The sequence below is a fragment of the Colletes latitarsis genome, chromosome 9 (assembly GCF_051014445.1).
Source record: "Colletes latitarsis isolate SP2378_abdomen chromosome 9, iyColLati1, whole genome shotgun sequence".
In the NCBI taxonomy this organism is placed as follows: Eukaryota; Metazoa; Arthropoda; class Insecta; order Hymenoptera; family Colletidae; genus Colletes; species Colletes latitarsis.
The window spans coordinates 16,008,697-16,032,832 of record NC_135142.1 but is presented as its reverse complement, the minus strand read 5'-3'; the positions used below and the strand labels follow the sequence as shown (position 1 = coordinate 16,032,832).

At 30.6% G+C, this 24,136-nt stretch overlaps 5 protein-coding genes and 1 long non-coding RNA gene across 9 annotated transcripts; 2 read left to right on the top strand and 4 right to left on the bottom strand.

Moving 5' to 3' along the window:
* Positions 1–595: 595 nt before the first annotated feature.
* Nd-b17 (NADH dehydrogenase (ubiquinone) B17 subunit) lies at positions 596–1,978 on the bottom strand. Of its 2 annotated transcripts, none has more exons than XM_076773093.1 (4): positions 1,828–1,978; positions 1,275–1,535; positions 1,086–1,187; positions 596–789 (listed from the first exon to the last, which is right to left on the bottom strand). In XM_076773093.1, exons 2-4 carry the CDS (start codon positions 1,518–1,520, stop codon positions 652–654), a joined length of 486 nt encoding a protein of 161 aa, XP_076629208.1. In that variant the 5' UTR covers positions 1,521–1,535; positions 1,828–1,978; the 3' UTR covers positions 596–651. The 2 variants fall into 2 exon arrangements, with proteins under 2 accessions (XP_076629208.1, XP_076629209.1); XM_076773094.1 differs by having other exon boundaries at positions 1,811–1,888.
* Positions 1,979–1,993: 15 nt separating this feature from the next.
* On the top strand, positions 1,994–4,818 carry LOC143345721 (uncharacterized). 2 transcript variants are annotated; one of them, XR_013080297.1, is made up of 3 exons: positions 1,994–2,113; positions 2,199–3,185; positions 3,266–4,818. It is a non-coding gene; the product is annotated as an uncharacterized LOC143345721 (long non-coding RNA). The 2 variants fall into 2 exon arrangements; XR_013080298.1 differs by having other exon boundaries at positions 3,254–4,818.
* LOC143345716 (uncharacterized) lies at positions 4,125–6,053 on the bottom strand. Its single transcript, XM_076773092.1, has 2 exons — positions 5,481–6,053; positions 4,125–4,471 (listed from the first exon to the last, which is right to left on the bottom strand). The coding sequence occupies exons 1-2, from the start codon at positions 6,003–6,005 to the stop codon at positions 4,169–4,171; spliced, it is 828 nt and encodes a 275-aa protein (XP_076629207.1). The 5' UTR covers positions 6,006–6,053; the 3' UTR covers positions 4,125–4,168.
* An 8,630-nt stretch (positions 6,054–14,683) lies between these two features.
* Nd-b17.2 (NADH dehydrogenase (ubiquinone) B17.2 subunit) lies at positions 14,684–15,780 on the bottom strand. Its single transcript, XM_076772278.1, has 3 exons — positions 15,636–15,780; positions 15,359–15,441; positions 14,684–15,027 (listed from the first exon to the last, which is right to left on the bottom strand). The coding sequence occupies exons 1-3, from the start codon at positions 15,728–15,730 to the stop codon at positions 14,786–14,788; spliced, it is 420 nt and encodes a 139-aa protein (XP_076628393.1). The 5' UTR covers positions 15,731–15,780; the 3' UTR covers positions 14,684–14,785.
* A 2,279-nt stretch (positions 15,781–18,059) lies between these two features.
* Positions 18,060–18,762, top strand: LOC143345905 (uncharacterized). The gene is made up of 2 exons (XM_076773498.1): positions 18,060–18,314; positions 18,507–18,762. The coding sequence occupies exons 1-2, from the start codon at positions 18,073–18,075 to the stop codon at positions 18,760–18,762; spliced, it is 498 nt and encodes a 165-aa protein (XP_076629613.1). The 5' UTR covers positions 18,060–18,072.
* A 1,436-nt stretch (positions 18,763–20,198) lies between these two features.
* LOC143345542 (uncharacterized) lies at positions 20,199–23,100 on the bottom strand. Of its 2 annotated transcripts, none has more exons than XM_076772786.1 (5): positions 22,966–23,100; positions 21,560–21,618; positions 21,212–21,379; positions 20,672–20,799; positions 20,199–20,555 (listed from the first exon to the last, which is right to left on the bottom strand). In XM_076772786.1, the coding sequence occupies exons 3-5, from the start codon at positions 21,361–21,363 to the stop codon at positions 20,392–20,394; spliced, it is 444 nt and encodes a 147-aa protein (XP_076628901.1). In that variant the 5' UTR covers positions 21,364–21,379; positions 21,560–21,618; positions 22,966–23,100; the 3' UTR covers positions 20,199–20,391. The 2 variants fall into 2 exon arrangements, with proteins under 2 accessions (XP_076628901.1, XP_076628900.1); XM_076772785.1 differs by lacking the exon at positions 22,966–23,100 and adding an exon at positions 22,255–22,475.
* Between the last annotated feature and the right edge of the window lie 1,036 nt (positions 23,101–24,136).

The window sequence follows — 24,136 nt, the reverse complement described above, 5'->3', positions numbered from 1 at the left end:
TTATAGTCGAATTATCCGATATACTCAAACAATTTTATATTGGTCAATCTCATCCAACTTTTTCTAGTTTAATCTGAAACATCACGTCACGTTGCTTAAAAGTATGAAGCGGTTTGAATTTGTCAGTCTGTCTAATTGTATCAAACTTTCTCGAACTATCCGAATGTTCAAACTGCACGCTTCTAGTATTTTACATTACAATCTCATTTGGCATGACTTGTGCGTAATCTCTGCTTCAGGAATTAGGACCTGATGTAAATGAATGATTTTCAAACGCATGATCATTCGTAATTCCTTAGTTTTTCGAATTTAAAACAAAAAAGACAGTCATACGAATGCGTGTCGTTATAATGCTCGTGCACCAAAAATTTTGTTGCAACTTAAGAACACAAATTTTAAAAAATATTTATTCGCTAATTTAAACAAATTTATCATTCTCGTTGAAAATCACTGGTGTAGATTCATCCGCTAAAATATAGTCGTATATTTTTGAGACTTTTGATGATATAATATTTATCAATTATATTTAGAAATTTTAATATATCATTAAACATAATGAACACTTTTGGATACTTATTTTAGGTATTTCACCATGTATACTAAACCATATTATTATATTTGAAGACTATTTATATACAATTTTAATAACATTTATATTGGACTGTTCTCAAATCCTCTTGTTGCATATTCTGATGGTTTTTTAATTTTATAGTTAGGATAATTCTTATCGCTTGGATACACAGGAGAGCGTGAGGTAACCACACTCCAAGAAGATTGAGACATCCATGTCTGTAAGAAAATATTAATATTACTGCATTATTTTCATTGTTTAGATCTTATATACAATGACTCAAAGTAAAACTTCGATATTAATATTTTTGTTTCCTAAAATGATCCAAATAATTTTTGTTTTTATTTTTGGTGAATTTACACGAACTTGAGTATAAGTTAATGAAAATAATTTTATCTTTTGTTTAAATTGTTTCCTTAAATTGTTAATTACTTCATAACACATAAAAATATGTGTCCGAATTTTACTTTGAATTATTGTATGTAATGTAAATTCAAGGATTTATTTAACATACTGCGGTATTATATTTAAAATAATAACATCCACAATAGATAAGTACAATTCCCTTGCCAAGTCCGCCTAGTAGATTACGCAAAACATATGCACTTGGCTTACCCTATAGTAACACATAAAATACAGAATATTAAATACTACTCAATGATATTCTATATTCTATATTCTTGAAATTATCAAATATCTCTACCACAACGCCAGTTAATGCATTTTCTACTACATTCATAGGTGCTCTAAACAATCTTCTCAGAGGATTATGATATTCCTCGTAATAACCCTTTGGTATGACTGGTTCATCTGGTGCAAGAACCTGACTTTTAAGGTAACGTGATCTCCATGCACGTTCGTCATTTGTCATACCAATCAAACGCTCTCTTTCTGAGGCCATACGACCAGCAATAGAGATAGATTTTACATCGTCTTCGGCAGATGCCATTGTGAAAAATTTTAGCTGAAAGTTAAATATAAAATTATAACATAATAAATAAATAATTAAATAGTATAATGAATATTATTGATACTGACATTTCTTTAGAATAAAAAAATATAAAAATATGTAAATATATAACCAACATAAATATATAAAAGAAATAAAATTACATTCTTTATTAGATTCACGTATAATTTATACCTTATTAATATATAGTTACAAGAATTTTTTAGTAATGATAGATTTTTAGTTGTGCAATTAATCAATTGAAATTACATATATATATATATATTGACATTTATTAAATACAAACCTTCCGTCAATATTAGTCTAAAATATTACGTCACAATCTGACACAGATGGACACTATGTCGACAATCGACTACGTCCAACGGTCCAATCCTCCAATCCAATCAAGGATGGGACCTAACCTAACGGTTAAGTCTGGGTTAGGTTAGGTTAGGGTTAGGTACTAATTCAAACCTCACCCATCCGATGGGTAAGTTTCAGGGTTTTAATGTACCCCTTTGCAACACTATCTAACGATAGGACCACCGAACTAAATAAGGTATACAGCAGTGGCAGATACAGTGATTCAGGTAGCTTATTAAATCATTATGGATATACGAGAATATATCATAACTTTGAATGATACAAATTTTATTTTTTGTTTCTTATTATTAGGTCATTTCATATGTTCGTGCCAAGTTTTGTACTACAAGTTAAAGCAACATTTCATGAAGAACAGTAAACCATTTTGAAATTCCGTGAACTGACAAATTTTGTTTGTTTTCTACTAAATTACAAATTTTAGACTTGTCAATTTGAAAATGTCGAACAGCACAAACTTACGAGACGACCTAATACAAAGGTAAACACTAATCAAAAAATAGAAGTATAAAACGTGAAAGAAGTGATAAACACTAGATTATTATTTCAAGTTTATTTGAAAAATTATAGTTATATAATTATATTATTACAATTTTGTATGAAAATTTACATGCATTTACACTTCCAAATTCAATACTACAGTAAACTTATTTAATCAAGAATATACAATCGCACTTAATTCTATAATATATCACGCCATTTAAATGGGTATTCAGCATCATACATATACACATATTCAAAATTGTATAATAAATAAAGAAATATATATGCACACATGCATATTCAAAATTGTTCCGCATAGAACAAAGCCTACAAAGCATTTATTCGAAGCAGTTTTTGATGTGAAACGCAGCAATTAGACATACACATTAAAGGTTCAGTTTTAAGTGACGCCATCATCCGTGATGAGTTCTATTGGTCAATTTATGCACATCTCTATAGAAATTTTATTTCCCAAAAACAGTAAGGTTTCGTCACTGTCGCCTCTAGTTATTACACTGGTAGTACTGGTACATCAGGTACATGCTATGTTGTAAATCCTAACCTTGAACTTCAAGGCTTTGAGACTTTTTGTTGGGCCCTTACATCAAAATATACGATTATATTTTCATGACTTCCAGCTACTGTTTTAAAAAGTATACCCTGGTAGAAATTACCTAGTGAGAAGACTACAGTGGTTGAACCGTAAGAAGATTTGAGGGAAGAATACGAGCGTGACGTGGTTTCCGCAGAATTTATTTGTTTTGTATGCGAGTATAGCGAGTATGTACAGTTTTGGAGGTAAAACATCCAAAAATACTTCTAAATGGAAGAAGGACATGAGATAATTCTCTCTATACTTTCGTTAGCAATATTTTTAGCATCCTTACAAGCATCACTGAATGGTTAGTTGAGAAAGTCATACTCAAATATGACCTTTTTGGACACTTGGAAACAATCAGTGAAGTGATGCACTTATGGGGGAACAAAGTGATTGAGCTTATAGATAGTACTACAAAAAAGGAACACTCAGTTCCTTAGTTGCTCAGCCTACCATGATTGGACATAGAGTAGGGGTGCTACCATTATATCTAAGATCACAGGAGAGGCATTAAAACACTCATTCACTGCTTTAATGATGAAATTATATGATCACATTACAGCATTGCGAGATAAATTGTATAATTTGAGGATGCATTCAAAGCACAGATGTGAACCATTTGTGATATGATCGAGTGAGAAACTAAAACTAATAAAACCATAGATAGATATTTAACGTATAATATTATGGTTGAATTTAACTTGATTGCATTTGTATATTTTACCTAGAACATCCTCGTGGACACTACTTGCTACAGCTTTCAGTATAACTCACTGTTTACATGATGCTGTATATAAAGCAAATAGTAATACATTTATTCAGGGTATTATGACTATTCCATGCGATGATGCTTGTGAATCGTCATTATGAATAAATGTGTGTTTTCGAAACATATTTTTCATGTAATGTTGACTAACATTTCATCAGCAATTAGAAAGCTACTTCATATTTCTTGATTCAACTCAATTTCTTAAATGTCAATTTTCTCCACATGGAAAGAGAGAAATATAATGGAATATATCGAAATCGATATATTCCCATTATCGGTATTATTTCTATTCTTAGTGATCTGCCAAAAGAATTCCTTTACTAATGGTGCCCGCAAAAAAATGAAGTTGAAAACTACTGTTGTAACATATTGATCTATTTAGAATAATTAATTTCATTAATTTTATTAACAGGTTCAATTTTTGCGCAACACATTTTTTATTGCGTCTTTCGCCTTTTGAACACCAAGACGAAAATGTCCGTATTCCGGACGAATTCTCATGCCACGATAATAATATACGAGGCTCATTTCAAAATCATTAAGATGGTACAAGGCTTCTGCTTTACAATACATTGCTTTAGCCATGTTCACACTTTTCAATTTATGCTGCAATGCACTTTCTGCATCTTGTAATGCTTTTTGTGGTTCCCCTAGCAAGAGATGGCATTTACTTCGTGCTATTAAGGCAGTCTTGTCGTTTGGCTCGAGATCCAATGCCTGGTAAAGAAAAGACAGCATTAATTGTGTAATATAATTACATTTTGTTTAATATACAGTACAAGTCACTTAGTATTAGAACCTAAAATATCATTACAATGTATAATGTAACATATTATGTTAAATTTGTTCACCATTGGTGCACTGAAAGTTATCTATTTTATTTTTTAAACACAACAATGATAGTTTATGTTTAAGGTTCAGAATATACGTAAAGGGTGAATTATCTAACTTAATGACTTTTTTATCATCAGCAATTAGTCATTTTTCGCGCCATGATCCTTAATACTTTTCTTACTCAGTATTTGGAACTCTTTCAAATTCGGGGTGAAATGTTAGAATTTATTTAACCGTTTTAAAAGTAAAACAGGAGCGCTATATTATGCAATTTCTGATTGAAATTTTGTTTCGTATAAAGTTTAGTATTCGTAAAACGATTTTAAAAACTAGCCAAACACGCGTGCTCTTTTATGATATCCAGCGAAATAAAATATTAATTAAATTTTAAAGTAAATTGGAATGAAATTAGGATCTACTTCCTAAAAATCTTTGTCTTATATTTCAAGCTGTACGCGGTGATATAAAATTGTATTCTCCTATTATCATGTATGAAAGAAATCATAATTGTGATTCGTCGCAAAATCTGTTATTTGATGAATTTTTAAAGTCGTTTCTGTTAAAAGTGGTGCTCTATATGAAAAAAATTATTTTTATCGATTTGATTTTGTTGAGATATAGAATCACCACTTTTTTTGCCCCACCATTCCAAATGAACCATATTGTTCGATTCATTCTGTGAAAAATAAAGATGGACGTTGTATTAATCATCGTATACTTTAACATCATTTTGATGTATTTTTTAAAATGAAAGGAGTCATTTTTCATATTAGGATATTCCAAAAACGAAATGTTTCGCTTTTTTATACTTTAGAGTAGACGTTTTAAAGCATTTCAAGAGAGAAGCCAGGACGTTAAAAAATGTGAACGCCATTATAAAAGAGACGTGAACCTTATTGATACAGTTCATAGCAACTGTAATGTCACCGATGCGCATCTCGCGTAGTCCTAAAGCCAGCATAGCGGTCGGCTCGGTATCTTCTGGCAAATTTAAATTCCGATCCTGTTTCTGTTTCATTTTCAAGGACAGCTTAATGTCCCTGGTGCCCATGTTCACCGCTGCAGCCCGATCTTTATCGGTGTACACCTCCTCCTGGCGTCGAGCGCCATTATCCTGTCGTCGTTTCTTTTTCTTTTTCTTTTGAATATTCATTTCCGACTCGATCGATGATTTTTCGGATTTATGCTTCTGTTCCTTTTTGCGGTTCCCCTTTCTTCTCGGCTCGTGGCTGATACGGCTTTCTTTGTCGACATCCTCTGAGGATTCTGCAGCGAGACAGGTGCCCAGAGAGGAAGGATTTTTATTAAAATTTTCGATTTCTTCGGATTGTTTCGAATTCGAAATGCTGTCAGCCGGAGATCGCACGTAGCTTTGTAACAAATCATGATGGTGTAGCGTTGGATTCAGGATGTCCATAATCTTGGAATCGATGGCATTCGATACGGGTGTAATTTCGTGTGGAGTTATTTCACTCATGGTTTAGCTTCTCTTTTTATCTCTAATTGTTTCTTTCAACTTTCTTTTCGAATTTTGGTTTTTTTTTATTTCGATGAAAAAAAATGTAATATTAAGAGAACAGAAGAATATCTTTTCAAACACTTTCTTTATACAAACTTTAATATAACGTCTGTTTTTTAAAAATTTGTTTAATTTGTATTTAATCGAGGAGTTGTAAGAAATCACTGATGTTTTATCGTCCTCTTTACTTGATGATCAACTGGCAGACGAAAATACTTATCACGTTTTGTTCACAAGACTGGCTTAGAAAGCAAGGTGCTTCTATATGTATATCTTGCGTGTAGAGCAGACGTGTGGTTATCGACACCTTTGCCAGAAGACTTGTTTCCTTAGAAACAGTCAACAATGCAGGCAATTTTGGCACACGAAAATCTTTGATCGTACACGTGCAAAGGAATTCTAACAAGGAACATTCGTGAACGGTCCGGCTTCGATTTTGATGAAACTTCGTACATTTATAAAGCAACCAAAAATAATTGACACGTTTTTTTTTCTAGCTGCGGTAACTCGAGTTTAAGGGGTGAAATCACCCCTTGAAGTTTTGGCTTGAAACGGCTATCTCGAAAACGGAAAGACATACGAAAAAATTGTTAATGGGCGAGGTTAATGGTTTCTTATGTACAATAACATGGGGTTAAAAAATTTAACAAAATACAATTTGTTTATAACAAAAAAAAATTTATTAACTTAATTTTTCATTTTATTGAAATTTTCATAATGACAACAAATGACGAGCATTTTATTCCAAATCCATTAGTATGTATCATTTTAAAATTGCCTTTTATAGTTCTGCAGATTTTGATGATTTACATCTTGTGCGTACATCCACTATGGTAGTAGCCGTACTAACTTTGATTTTAATGAAGCACTGTAGGGTTGAACTAAATTATACAGTAACAAGTAACAAGTAACAATAACAGTAACGAGTTTCTTAACAGCAACGAAAAGATTAATTGTTTTTATTACCCACCTATGACATCGTGGCAAAGGTGGAGCGATTTATAAATTATAAATACATACAGTGTGTATAGCAATTACTCTATGTAGTTTCGATAATAGTGGTACTCATCGAAAAAATGTTTGAAACATAAAGATTTCTTACACCATGCGTATTTAATTATTGCCACGTTACCACAAATATGGCATCTTGGTTCATTTTCAACAGAATGGCAGTACTCAACAGGATTCTGGAATGCATTTGGTTTATCATCTATACAGGGTATTCGGCCACCCCTGGGAAAAATTTTAATGGGAGATATTAGAAACCAAAATAAGACGGAAATCAAGAATACTAATTTGTTGATGGAGACTTCGTTAAAAAGTTATTAATGTTTAAAGCTTCGCTCGTACTGAATTTTTTTTTTAGAAAGTGGGTAGGATTTCGCAAATTGGTCTATTCACCAAAAATTATCGTAATTGACCCCCGCAACCGAAAATAATTTTTCCAGAACGATTTGAAATTTTTTAATTTTGTCGAAAAATTTCACACTTTCTCGAATTTTTTTCTCGAAAATGAGTAGGATTTCAGGGGTATGTGTATTCACCAAAAATGATTGTAATTGACCCCCGCAACCGAAAATAATTTTTCCAGAACGTTTTGAAATCTTTTTTTTTCGTTGAAAAATTTAGGCTACCCCTCGTCGACTTTTCTTAAAAATTCGTTTTTAATTTTTAATAATTTTGTTTGACACCCTACAGAAAAATTGTCTAATACTTTTTTGTAGGTGCCCATGGGCTCTGTTTTAGAAAAAAATTTCAATGAGATACCTTTACTATTGTAGGAGTTATGGCCGTTTAAAAATTGGACCACTTTTATGGGGTTTTTCACATTTTACGGGATCAAGGAGCAACTTTTCCAATATTTTTGGAATTTCTACATATTCTCTGTTAAAATACGCGTTGATTGCTTTTTTAAACATTAAAATCCTTCAATCCGTTCAGAAGTTATGACGTTTTAAAGATATGCATGAAATTTCAGGGAAGCATTTCTGGCCTCACATTAGATTTTCGGTAAAGAATTTGTTTCTTGAAAGTGCGTAGGATTTCGGGGTATGTCTATTCACCAAAAATGCTTGTAATTGACCCCTGTAACTACATATAATTTTTTTAGTATGATTTGAAATTTTTTAATTTCATCTAAAAATTTCAGTACCTATTCGAATTTTTTTCTCGAAAGTGGGTAGGATTTCAAGGTATGTCTATTCACCAAAAATGCTTATAATTGACCCCTGTAACTACATATAATTTTTTTAGTATGATTTGAAATTTTTTAATTTCATCTAAAAATTTCAGTACCTATTCGAATTTTTTTCTCGAAAGTGGGTAGGATTTCAGGGGTATGTCTATTCACCAAAAATGATTGTAATTGAGTCCGGCAACCAAAAATAATTTTTTCAGAATTATTTGAAATTTTTTAACTTAATTTTTTAATAACTTTTTAAGGAAGCGTCAGTCAAGAAATTGGTATTCTTGATTTTCGTCTTATTTTGGCCTCCAGAATCTCCCATTAAAATTTTTCTCAGGGGTGGCCGAACATCCTGTATAATTTAATATAATTAATATCTTTATATTCTATGTATATCTTTTCGGTACACTTTGTGCTGCAATTCATTCGCGTTTTCTGTGTCGCAACAATGCTAAAAAAATATTTATTATTGTGCTTAATAAATTAATACGTTAGTTGTCATTGATTGTTATTGGTGATCGGCCCTATAATCTTAGGACTTTAAAACATTCAAAACAAATAAACTCTAGTGTTTATGTACTAACTTAAATAACGTTATTGTCTTTACAAATTTTATAAAATAACAAGTATATCATTAAAATATTAAATATCAATGGCATGATTAGGAGGATGGATTTTAGGGGTACGGATCGTACTAGGTGACATCGTCAGAGTGACGCTAGAATGACTGTTTATAAAATTTGTTAATCACCCCGAATCGAAATTCTCACCCTTCTATTAACTTTCACAATCTACATTCTACAATTTACAGACAAAATATCATCCTCACGTTGATCTCTTCAATTTATTTATTTAAAATCACGCGTCAAAAGCAAAGAATAACTGGTTTCTGATTTTCCAAAACTCTACCCAAACTGCACCAAATATTTCAAAATTAAGGAACTTACTTGATTAAATAGACACATCGCTTTATGGTAATGTCCGTTTTTTACATGAACCGTCGCTTCGTTTACTAGTAATTTCTTTCCTGAGAAAGCGAAATATTTCATTTGTGATTTAGCTTTACGATTATTTACCATATTGATTCGAATCCTGCAATATGTTTAGTAGAAATATTTTACGATGAATTTAAATAAATATAATTTCACTTATTTAATTTTAATTCTATAACAATCTACATATATGTATAAAGGGAGAAATTTGTAGGATGTGCTACCTTTTTGGCCAGGAGTGTAGCTATTATTCTAAGATGCCAATAGGTGAAATTTCTATGAGAATGAAAGCAGATAAATAAAAACAATGCAACAATATACAAGATGTTCAGCCACCTCTGGGAAAAATTTTAATAGGAGATTCTAGAGGCCAAAATAAGACGAAAATCAAGAATATCAATTTGTTGATTGAGGCTTCGTTAAAAAGTTATTAATCGTTTAAAATTCCGCCTGTAGTAGTACGAGGGTCGTTCAATAAGTCCTTAGAAAATCCAAGAGCTAGTGCTCGTAGCATCGAAAACTTTTGTTTTTAGTAAGCATCATGACTCGCTAGACAGCTCTCAAATTTTCAGTTATATCCACCGCATGGTTTCATTTTTATTGTCCATTGAAGCAAGAAACTTTTGCTTATTTAGAAAAATGGAAAAATGTGAGTTTCGAGTACTTGTATTTAAAAGTCTTAACACCGAAAGAGATCAAAACTGAGTTGGATGAACTTCATGGCACATCTGCTCCTGTGTTTGCAACTGTTTACAATTGAGTAAATGAGTTTAAACGTGGCTGTACATGCACAAATGATGAACGTCGTTCGAGACGTCCAGTGGAAGTGACTACTCCTAAAATGATTGACAAAATCCACGATATGGTTTTGAGTGATCGATGAATCAAAGTATGTAAAATAGTTGAAGCAACAGGCATATTGCAAGGTACAGTGTTTTCAATTTTGCACGAAAAATGGGGTGTAAAAAAAATTTCGGCAAGATGGGTGCCGCGTTTACTCTCAGTGGGGAATAAACACAATCGTGTGATCGACTCTGAGGCTGTTTTGGCGCTTTTTCGTCGCAATCCTGACGAGTTTCTGCGTCGATAAATAACTGTGGACGAAACGTGGATACACCACTACACTCCAGAGACAAAGGAACAGTCAAAACAGTGAGTTTTTGAAGGCGAACGGGTTCCGAAGAAGGCGAAGACGGTGAAATCGGCTGGCAAGGTGATGGCTACAGCTTTTTGGGATGTACGCGAAATCATCTACACCGATTACTTGGAAAAACGAAAAACAATAACTGGAGAGCATTATGCGTCGTTATTGCACCGGTTGAGCGAAGAAATCAAGCAAAAACGTCTTCATTTAAAAAAGAAAAAGATCCCCTTCCAACAAGACAATGCACGGCTGCACACCTGTACAGTTTCGATGGCCAAAAAATCGTGGAATTAAAGTTCGAATTATTACAACGTCCACCATATTCACCGGATTTGACCCCCAGTGACTTTTTTTTATTTCCAAATTTTAAAAAATGGCTCGCCGGATAACGGTTCACGTCGAACGAGGAGGTCACCGCCCAAACAGATGCCTATTTTGAGGACCTTCCGAAATCTTACTTTTTAGATGGCTTAAAAAAATTGGAGAAATGCTTGGAAAAGTGTATAGAGTTAAAAGGAGATTATGTTGAAAAAAAAAATTCTTTTTCTAAGGAAGGTACGGTTTTTACTGATGTATCAACAACCTTACAGTTTTCTGAGTGAGAACTAGCAGTTGTTCGCAGATTGCCGTTCTGCAGGCGGAACTATAAACGTTAATAAAATTTTAACGAGGCCTCGATCAACAAATTGGTATTCTTGATTTTCGTCTTATGTTGGCCTGTAGAATCTCCCATTAAAATTTTTCTTATAGGTGACTGAACACCATGTATAATGCTAACAAGACTCAAGTTGTTTAAATAAATAGTTTTGTCATTTACGAAGCGATTCTTGTATCCCCCCTGATCTAAATCCAATAGAAAATTCGCGGGCAATTTTATTACGTACAATATACAAAAATAGCAAGAAATATAACGACATTAAAAAGTTGGAGAATTTACTAAGATACTAGTAATATTATTATCAAAATTCTTGCCATTTTTATTCAAAATAGTTGTATTTTTATAGAAATTTCGTTCACGATATGTATTAGATATTTTCTTGCATTGATATAAATATCGAGAAAAGTATTACTTATTATTAAGTATCGTCAACAAATAAATATGTGTAAATCAATTATTGGTGAATAAATAATACTTATTTAATACTATTGTTGGTAAATAAGTAATCGCGAATATATGCTGTTTCATTAAATATTGTCACCACATTAATAAATAATTTCATTCCATTGTTATTTCCTTCTATTAGGATCAAACTACAATTGCGAAAAAATCGCGAATAACAGTCTTAGTAATTTACTTAATTCCAGTGAAAATTTCTTAAGTATTTAAAAATGTGGGTGTGTCGAATACATGGAAGTATTAGTGCTGAAAGAGATTTTAGCAAGGAAATTTTGAGGTCTGTATAGTTCCTTCTATTACTCTCAATTATTAAATGTGTCACTCACCCACAAACCATAGCTTTTGTGTAAGATGTAAATCTTCATTCGTAAATATCTTCTTTTCGAACACATAACACATTTTTATTTTTGATCGTTGATCTTCTCTCAACTTCCATAACTTCCTATCAGTAAATCTTAACTTACGACCAGAACTTTTCTGTCTGTACTTATTGTCCTGCTGTCTCCCTACTCCAGGTAATCAGGACTAATCAATATGAAAGTAGTAACAAAGGACAAAGATAACGACATTCTTTTATGACTTCTTTGTCCCTCCGACAACTTTAATAGAAATGCCAATAAACGATCAAGGTTGCTTTCTTTTTTATTCTTGAGTTACGGCTTCTAATGAAAGATACATACTTCGATTGTTTTAAAAAATTCGAAATTATAGAAAAAGCAACATGTAATATAAAAACATAAAAAAGGATTAAGCGGATGACATAAACGGTAAATTAAAAATACTTTTAAATTTTTCAGGTTTATTTAAAATTTTCGACATGACGAAATGTTCTATAAAAATTAATTTAGAGCCTGTGTCAAGTATCAATAAAAAGAAACATATTAGTCAGTTCATAAACATTCCAAAATAAAAATAAAAGTGAAAAATTCCTTCTGATAGTTACAGCAATAACAAAATGTATACGTATAATATATTATTATTGCTGTATTTATTTAAAGGAAATTTACAATTTCATATTTGATTTTAATAAGTAGAAATCTTGGTTTATAAACAATTTACTTTTTAATCATTTAATACTGCGTTCTAGCAACATTTCTAGTAACAAATCAAACTGCGCAATCCATAATTATTTTTCTGCATAGTTAGTCACAGATTAAAATTTATCTTTAAAAATTTACATTTTCATTCATTTTTTATGTGTCAATATTGTACGAAGTATTTAATTAATAGTAATAATTATTTTCCGAAGTGATTGTACAGATCAAAATAAGACACACATCAAGAATAATGGAATTACGTTTGATGCATTGTTATTTATAGTTAAAAATATTGCAACAAAAGAAAATTTCGTGATTTTTGTTTTACAGAGAGACACATTCTATGACCCTTCGATCATTTTTTGACTATTAAAAAAATATATATGTAATTAATGCGCGTATGTAAGTACTTACATATGTATATGTGAATGTCAGTTAACATAATTACATCTAAACGATTGAATGGATTGCAATGAAATTTTATATCTCAATTTCATATTTTCAATTGAACATCTGATTTGATTTTGAGCAAATTCAGTCCATGAATAATGATGGTTGTTTCTTATAGTTTATCGATTTTTCTGATATGCCATGTATAAAGTGTTAAAAGCAGTTTTTTCGAAAATCAATAAAAATATCAACTTCATTTTTTTTTTAATTAAATGGTTCAGGAGAGCTCTTTTCTCATGTGCAATAAATTCTTTTGGAGTAACTGTTAGGAAAGAAAAAGGGCGTCCCCTAGATGTTAAAGTGATATTATTTTGTTGTTATTTGGATAGTTATCGAACTGAATAACAGTTACTTGAACCATTTTTTTTCTATTGTATACAAGGTATTCGGCTACCCCTGGGAAAAATTTTAATGGAGGATTCTAGGGGCTAAAATAAGACGAAAATCAAGAATACCAATTTGTTGATTGAGGCTTCGTTAAAAAGTTATTAACGTTTAAAGTTCTGCCTGTAGAATGGCAATCTGCGAACAGCTGCGTGCGCATGATAATGGTTCTCATTCAGCATGAGAAACTCTACTTAGTGACGTATCGACAGCCATAGTTTTCTGAGTGAGAACCACTAGCAGTTGTTTGCAAATTGGCGTTCTACAGACGGAACTTTAAACGTTAATAATTTTTTAACGAAGCCTGAATCAACAAATTGGTATTCTTGATTTTCGTCTTATTTTGGTCCCTGGAATCTCCCATTAAAATTTTTCCCAGGGGTGGCCGAACACTCTATACAATAGTTAGAGAGTTTAGGCAGTACCAAGCACACAACTATAAATGCATGTTTACAAATAAAATTGAGATTACTTCGAATACTTGTCTCCGAACAAAAATCATGGGTTCTCCGTTTTTTCCCGTAACAATTGCCCCAAAAGAATTTGTTGCACATGGAAAGATTAGTTCTTCATAATTGGGTCAAAGAGGGGGACGATATATTTGTTGCTTTCTGAAAAAATGATTTGTTACATATTATTTAGACCACAAGATATATGTATACATGATTTGTAACTATTAGCAATTATCCTCTTGGCACACAACGACGTCTAAAAGATATCTTTTGTTTCGTGTATTATTATAGACGATGACGTTTCCAAAACGTAAATTATTAAACTAGAGTTACGAGTGACTCGTAGGTCTATCTTGTTTTTTTTTAAATATTCAAGATACTCCCCCCCCCCTTCCGCCTCCCACAAAAGCCTCATGTTACTTAATTATTTTTATTTTTATGTCAATATTTATTTATTTTTATTTGAATTACGTTTTATTTGTATATAAAGAGATTAATAACTGTAACACAAAGCCTGTATCGCAATTTCGATACTTCTGATAAAGAAATTGTTGCTAGTAATCGAACATCCCGTATATCTCGATACAAATTGAACAAATTTTCATACGAATCTGCAATTTTATTCATAATTAATATATGTTTATGGTATGTTTAAATTTTACTGAAAATAAAAACATGTTTTTATATAAATGGATGATTCTATATTATTTTTAAAATAATAATACATACATTGTGAAAATTTTATATATGTCTAGGGACATGTAAAGTAATTATACATAATTATCCTTTTTTACACACTTACAGATAGGTGTATATCTTTTATACGGGTCATTTATTTACATTTAATTACATAGTATAACTATCACTCTTATAACTCTAATCAATGCTATTTTTTAATCATATGCAACAAATATGTATTACTGTGGTGGTTTCCAAGGTTGAATTTTTGGCTGCGTAGTACTATAAGGCATGTAAGCTTGATCAGTACCAGATAAATTTGGTGTAGGATCTGCTAACCATTTGTATTTTGGTCGTGATGGATCTTTAGAAGGAACTAAATCTGTCTTATAATGTAACCATCCAAACCATTCTGGCGCAACTTGGGAACCATCGTATTCCATACCAAATTGATCAGAATATATTACCCACCTATTTCTGCCTATTAAGAAATACATCAATACATTGATTTAATATATATTTAATTTATACTGAAAAACAATTGACAATATTTTAGTATAATACAAATTAAAAGTATGTTTTTAACAAATGTATTAAATTGTATAATGTTGCAAATACAATATCATTCTTTTACGTTATATTTATTATATTTATTCTTATTTAAAATATTCAATTAAAGTTAACATTTGCCTATTAAATTAATTTACTTCTAAACTATTAATAGATAATTAGGTTTTTATTATAGTTAACCAGAACTCATAACCATCTCATAGATGTCGATAATATAAAGAATTTCTAATTTTCTAACTTACCATAGAAATATTCATTATTTTCATAGTACTTGTTCCCAAATTTATCTTCACCCATCAAGGTTCCAATTTTCAACTCATCGTGTCTAAAACATTCAAAATGTACAAAAGGAAATGTAATGGCAGAAATTAAATTATATTGAAAAATGAGATGTGACCAATAATAATTATAATCTATTATTAGGTTTGTCGGCGTAATAATACAAATTAATTAGTAAGTGACTTTTACAAAGTATGTTGATACAAATTTTATCAAATAAGTACTTAACATTAAATTAACCTGTATACGGTACGCAGAGATTTCAAAATACCACCATTCGCCTGTACTATTCGGAACAATTTAGCGACTTTATCTAACCCCAACAACTTCGCCATGTTTGTCTCTGAATTATCACAAACTAAAGGTACATTTTCATGTAGTAGTAAATTGTCGTGACAGTACCAGTTTTTCGTCTATTTTTAGGTAGTTTAGTGTTATATAACATTTAATTATTCTTAAAATGACATAGAATAAAGTAATTTCAGCATGTATTAGTATTATTTAGGAAAAGATCAAGTTTGTTGCTAGAAAAATTGTCACATTACTACCACGGTAGTGATAAAAATCACGTCGTTGTCTCAGCGTATTCCGTGAATTTAAATAAAGAAAAAATGTTCTATGAACATATGTCGTTTAGAGCCTCATTTTAAAGGTATGATATAATAATGAAATAGTAATACTACGATACAATGTAAGAATATATCAACAGTTTAGATAAAGATGGTTGACAGTTATAGGGGCTGTGAAATCGCATTTAAGTTGTTACGTTTGCGGACGCGGGAAAATCTAACTACTTTGGCTAAGTATAAATATACTTCTACAAAACTTACTTAAAACAAACAATGTACCATATTTATTTATTTCAATAATGAATAAGTAAATATAATTTTAACTACTCTATAAAATACTATTTTATATTTGATATTTAATTGTGTTAATATTTAAGTATTACTTTTATAATAACATATTTTTAATCATTTATCGATTTTTTTCATAATACTGATATTCAAAATGCTTAAATAAGTATTCTTCGTTCATAATGCATGTATTATGCTACTTTTTTAAATTACTTTATTAATTTAGTATATTATTTTTATTCTTTGTCAAGATATATTTACATGGTGATAATTTATTTGTACGAAATATGTTATTTTATGAAATCGAGAGAATGGGAAGGGATTACAAAAGTGATAGGAGACGTAATATTTAACTGCGTTTTTTAACATGAGAAATCAACGGACTTTAACGAGAATATATACGATTACAAGAAATGTATGCAATCATCGTATTCGATTATCAGTCTGACGTCTGCAGGTCAAGGTTTAGCAATCGTATTCATTGATCAAAATATCATGGAATCAATTTTAGTCCGCCAATGGCAATCGTATGAAGACTTGTATTTACGTAAAACGACTGTTTTCTTTAAATATAGTGGAAACATGATCACAAAATGTAATTTCTTATCAACAATTTAGAACAACTATTTAAAACGTGGACAGCTATAATTCGCCTACGTTTCAAGAAAAATTACATTAATATAGGATTCGAACGTAACTGTGGAATTAACATAGTTAATTTGAGAGTAAAATGATGAGAGAAAAAAGTTCGTACGTAAATACTACGAAAACGAAACGACATTGCTTCAACGAATTCAAAGTCGAACATAAAAACGTTATTATTATTTAGTCTCCTAGAGACAATTTACCATTTTTCGTGTCTTAAAATCTATATAATTTCGTGTTTTATGTTTTACGTCTTAGACTGATTGCAATTTTTTTTCTGTCGCGATATAGGGAGAAAGTTTTTACAAAGAAACGACTTCGTTAGTAAACTCTCTAGAATGGAAATTTCTGCTCTTACGATGATCAATCGAAACTTAATTCCAAGGCTGATTAGAATATGAACTGAGAATCGAATCGCGCTGAAAATAAATTTTCATTTGCGTAAAAGTTTCAAGTCACGAAAGCATTTGCAAAGGAAATAGACGTTGCAATACATTCGTTTTGCAGAAACATGTAATACTCTTACTTATTTAGTTACGATTTGAAGATTTAACTTCGACTATGTAAAAACATACATATAATAACAAGTATTTATTTTGTAATTATTTTAATCATCGAATAAAAGTTAGTATGCATATGAAAGTAGATGTGTTTAGTACATTTATATTCATTAATTTTTGTTCAATATTTTATTTTCAGACTTGTATTTCTATTCCGTTTTGTAATTTCTCTTTGAAAAACCTAATATAATATATTTTTAGTGACTTTACAAAATTTGTAAGTTCCTAATGCAATAACTTAACTATTTGATTCACATTGATAACGTATCAAGAAAATAAATATAATTTTGTAAAAATATCAAAATAATTAATGATATATGAAAAGTATATGAAATTATTATAAATATTTGTATAGTCGCTAATAGTCACAATAGTTAATGCAAGTTAAAATATATCGAAAAGAAAAGCATTGAATACGCTATTTTCTTTTTTTAATTTGCTACATTCACTCACAAAGTTTTAATTTGGCATTGCTCATGTAATTAGATCACGATCTAAATTATAAGTTGTTTACAAATTGAAAGGAAGTAATCCATTCTCACCGATTATTAATTAAAAGTAACGATAGTCTTAAATAATGAGAACATAAAATAAAAACGGGGAAAACACTTAGATATGGAAACGTCAACGATTCAAAAATCACGTTCAAGAAACAAACGAAGCAATGTTAGCAAATTATCGCAACATACTGACAGTATCGTGGAAGATATATCCAATCAGGATGTAAAAGAAGAAATACCAAAAAAGCCGGTAATGAAAAAGAAAAAATCTGAAAATGTTCGTAAAATGTTTGTTTCTAGCCTCGATCTTTACGATGAACCTTTAAAATGGTGGGAAACGGAACACGTGAAATACGCGTACGTTACTTTCCTTGCTTATTTAAAACTTGTAATATTAAAGTGAAAACTGTTCTATATTTTTTACAAGACCCACTAATGTTACAATCTTTAATTCTTTTTTACCTTTCTTAATATCAGACAATAAATGATCGCGTTCCTACAGAGTTTTATTTTAATAGTAACGAAGTACCAGTCTTATCTACTATACAGATTAAATTATCCACCGGTGAAATCGAAACTGGAGAAAGTAATGGGATCTCCAATTGTGCGACTCACAGATCGTAAATATATGATACAACTTGCATCTAACATCATCAAAGATCATGAGGAACAACAAAAAATTCGTATCGAGGGGAGAAAGTTGGCGCCACCTTCGATTATATCTCAATTAATGGAAATATCCTATAAAACACTCTCTGATAAAATAAAGCAACAAGACTTTAGTAAACTAAAACTTTATGTCTAAACATATACAGGGTGTTCGGCCACCCTTGGGGAAAATTTTAATGAGAGATTTTGGAGGTCAAAATAAGACGAAAATCAAGAATACCAAGTTTTTGATTGAGGCTTCGTTAAAAAGTTATTAACGTTTGAAGTTCCGTCTATAGAACGCCAATCTGCGAACAGCTGCGTACGCGTAATAGTGGTTCTCACTCACAAAACTGTATGGCTGTCGATACGTCAGTAAGTAGAGTTTCTCATGCTGATTGAGAACCACTATCATGCGCATGCAGCTGTTCGCAGATTACCGTTCTATAGGCGGAACTTTAAACGTTAATAACTTTTTAATGAAGCCTCCATCAACAAATTGGTATTCTTGATTTTCGTCTTATTTTGGTCTCTAGAATCTCTCATTAAAATTTTTCCCAGGGGTGACCGAATACCCTGTATAAGTATGATTCTATTTATGTATACAATATTGAACGTGAACTTATAAATGCTGAGAGTGATGCGAACCAAAGTATTGAAAAAATCAAATATCGTATCAAAAGTTTCTGGTTTAAATAACCTTTATTTTTTAAACAAATTACCGTAATATTTTGTCCGCAACTAATGCTATATGAAGAAAAAAAGAACTGCTTCATGCTACTTCACACACGCAAAATAACAGAACGGAATCACTAAGTATAAAAACATACCTTAAGACCTAAACATCAAAACAGATATTACAAATATATTTAATATCGTTAATAATATTATCTAACTACACAAGGAACAATATGTTTCTACGCTATTGGAGAAATATGAGTTCACTCGTATTTTTACACAACTATTAATACTAATCACTACGTAGTGTAAATATTACATCAATTTCATCAACTATAAGATAAACGAACGTGACACAAGTCAAAAGACTTAACTCCACAAAATAAAAAATAGAGAACATTGTATTTTTAAGGAATTCATAACTGATGATACGGTAATTTATCAAAATTAAGAAATTTTTGAAAAGTCGCGCTTGACTCATGACACGTCCAGTTATTAGACGCTATAAAACATTTATATATTTTGAAAGAAATGTTACACATTAAAATTTACATAATGCAGTCACAAAAGATTACCATCGGAAATGGTCTTTTTTCTGTGACTAAACAAAACGTAACAATGTATCATAAGATTGTTACAAAAAATAGAGTTTGCAGAAATTAACTCATTCACATTCGTTAACATTTTAATTTCAAACGTAGTCTCCACTTTAAAGGTTATTTATTTTTGTTATATAAAAAATAAAAATTTAGTAACTATGTCACGAGTAAAGTATCTAAATTAGGAAATTTTATTATACAAACCACGGCGAGATTTTTTAAAATCTTTCGCAATGTAGAAGTCATAAGTCCGTATCAGTAAATTTTAAACCACATTTATGTAAAACTTCAATTATATCGCTCTTGAAATTAATAAATTAATGTTAGGTATAGTATGGCTTATTCGAAAAAAATAGTATTTAATGCTTATTATTACATTTAATTATATCATAGGTATAAGAATATCCTTGATATTTTGATGTACGAAATGTAGAACTGGTTATTAATTCTATTAACAATTCTGGCAGTACAAAACTTTTTAACTCAGTCTTTATATACTTTATATACTACTATTTATGCAAATAGTTTTTGGAGCCTACTTTGTGAAAAAGAGCTGCTAATAAGTTGCTTTTTAATTTTTTAACATGGGGATATTCGTGTTCAATGATTTTATGAGTATATGGAACTTCAACAAGTATACCCTCATTTTCGTCGTGATCAATTGTTTCTGCCTCTGCAAAATCGTTAAAAATTTTGTACAATTTCAAATAAGTACTATATTAAGTGTACAATAAGTCGAGTTGTATCGAAAATTGTCGAAAAATAAAATAGAATATTTATTGATCTCACCTAAATAGTCATGGTTCCATGGTACGGCGTCATTCCACGAAACGAATAATTTCAAGGGTATTTTAATTTTAGGTTCGGGGATATGCGTAAATTCATGATCAGACCAACCAAGCGTTGCTAGATGTTCGCTAAAAATTATTTCGTGAATATACATTAACCATTTGCATTGAATAAATTAGTTTGGCACAAAGGTAAAATTTTAATATTCTCCCTAATACGTCGACTGCCATATTAGTTTTCCCTGTTTAGGGAAACTCTTGACATTTTTCAAACTATAATATGGCAAATAGAAGTATTCAATAATTCAATAAACAATGCTTGTTATTTTGTAGTATTCATAATGTCTATGAAGTTACTAAAAAATTTATCGAGTACAAAGTTTGATTTATTCATAAGCATTTTAAAGACACGTTATAAGTTTTAAGCGCCGATTACTAACAATTAACATGGCATTAATTACACTAATATTTATTTATGTCGTAAAATCCGTTCTTAAATCCAGTTAAATGAAATTCTAATCGTTATAAAATTTAGACATACTTGTGAATTTCTTCGAGCTCATATTTCTTAGGCGCTTTTAATGGCGGTTCAATGTATGTGTGCACTGGATAGTAATGTACATGATAATGCTCTACAGGAGTGTGCTTTTTTTTTCCTTCTTTTTTTTCCTTTAACGATTGTAAGAAGTTCATTAAAAGTTTTTTAGGACTGAAACATAAAATTTTTCCCATAAATCATAATGTGAGCTCTGTGAAAAATGTTAATAAAATCAGTCATTGATGCTCTATCGATTAGAAAATAGTGACCGAATAATAATAATATATGCAGTTTAAATTACAATGAAAATAATTTTTGTTCGCAAGGAAACGAAAATATAAAATCACTTACTATGAGAAAAAGAATCCCTCGGTCGAAGTAACCAACAGTAATGTTAAAAGTAAGGTAAACTAAAAATCGTAAAAAATAATTATTATAATACATAATTCCAATCACCTTATTTTGTATGTTAAATTTCAAGCTTTGAAATCGTAATATGAATTTATTAATTACTTTTAGAAATAAAAAAAGTACACTTTTAAACGACTAAACAATGTTTCTCAAAATAATTTATAAGAAATTTTATAATTATATAAAAATTACGCACTGGATAGCATCGCAGAAAAAAATATTGTCGATTTGAATTTTGGAGAAATATCGATTGAAATGAAACAAAAAGCACGTTAAGTATTGGAATGATAGCAAGCATACGAAGTAGTTGAAGAAACAACCTGATTTTCTAAGAAGTTTCAACTCTTTATGCGCGTCCTTTGCTTGAAAAAATATCAAATTTTATTTATAAGAATTATAAATGTACAAAACTCATGTAATGTACCTTTACAACCTATTATTACATTTTATATATTTATATAATTTTTATAAATAACATTAAACACGTTTTCTTGAGAAGAACACGCTTAAAGAGTTGCTACACTGACGAAGAAAAGCAAATTGTTCTATTCATCCAATTGCTTTTATATGACTATCATCGTTTTAATATTTAGAAGCACTTAAAAATCACGTTGTTAGATATAATCAAGATTTACTTGTAACAAGAATTTCGTCTTCATGGTTGCTTAAAAGTTAATCGTTGAAAATAAATTGACCTTAAGAGGGTTCTTTAGTCCACAAACACTAATAGTTTGTCCACAACGCGATTCGTCTAACAAACTGAGAATTCCGACGAAACAGGATCTCCTTATATCTACACGGGTACTCTCTTTTCCTATGGGCCCCGAGGATCCAAGTTTTGTTGCATTCGCTTCGATGCATGCCATATTTCTTGTTATTGCTTAGAAAACTCAAGCATACACAAGCAATTATGTACATATGTTTATCTAGTAAGTTAGTACCACTTTCAACTCGAAATGCCTTCAAACTTCATTCACAGTGATATTTAACCACAAGTTTTAACAGATTACACAAATATCTAAACTTTGTTCATTCAAAACGAACGCGTATTTAGAATCTCGTAAAATTAACTTTTAAATAACTATTGATGCAAAGAAAAATTAATGATAAAGAAGATAGGTGTAAGAAGGAAGATTTAATTGTCAGTTACACAATTTTTAAGAAAATGATTATCTAATTAATAATAATAAATAATAGATAAGTAAGTAAATGTACGAAATGTAATCAATTTCTCGGTCTATTATGAACTAATAAAAACTTTAAAGATCTCTACTTAGCTAATTTTCTTAAATCAATTCTAGTTGCTGAACACCCTGTATATTGGTTGAAGAAAGTGAAATACAAACCTGACTTATAGGAACAGGTTTCGATATATTTAATCTCAAAAGCAACAACAATGAATAACACCAATCCTGTACTGATTCTTCAGATAAATATATGTTCTAGTTGTCTACTTTCGCTTCTAAGGTCCTTGAACTTGCGAATAAGAAGAAGACGAAATCGCACCGCGTAATGTTAAAGTGGAAACTGCCTTCGACTAGCATTCGATCCATTAATAAAAAAAAATAAACCATACATCATTATTTTGCTCAGTTCGTTACATTTTATCAACTAACAGGAAGTGATAAATCACCAAAGTTATTTTACTTAGTTACCTTAATAATTACGCACAGTTGTCTTATCATTGTAAGGTGTGGATGTAATGGTCCCAAAATTATATGCTAGATCAGTATTTCTCAACCTTCTTTGGCTTGTGTTTCCGATCTCACAAGGAGAATGCAAGATCTTCGATTCACAGATTTAACTATTTTCTGCTGGCTTTCGACGCTTTCTTTACGAAAATATACGATTATAGGATCAGACGCTCAATATTTTTCGATTTATACACGCTTAACATTTTTTGATACTTTTAAAAACTTTGTCGATTGAAGGAATTGACAATTAATGCTGCGGCCTAGCGGCAACAAACCGAAATTTTACTAATAATATTCGATGTATGTATAAATAATTTACATGTATCTTTTATCGATATCTTTATTGCAAATCCGATTTGCACAATTTATGAGATCTTAGGAAGTATTAAAAAACTACGGGGATCGTTCAATGAGTCCTTAGAAAAAGATAAAAAAACAAATTATTTTAGGTAGATTTTTTTTATTTTTCAACATAATCTTCTTTTTTCTCTATACACTTTTCCAAGTGTTTCTCCAACTTTTTTAAGTCATTTAAAAAGCAAGATTTCGGAAGGTCCTCAATATAGGCATCTGTTTGGGCGGTGACCTCCACGTTCGACGTGAACCGTTGTCCGGCGAGCCATTTTTAAAAATTTGGAAATAAAAAAAAGTCACTGGGGGCCAAATTCGGTGAATATGGTGGACGTTGTAATAATTCGAACTTTAATTCCACGATTTTTTGGCCATCGAAACTGTACAGGTTTGCAGCTGTGCATTGTCTTGTTGGAAGGGGATCTTTTTCTTTTTCAAATGTGGACATTTTTTCTTGATTTCTTCGCTCAAC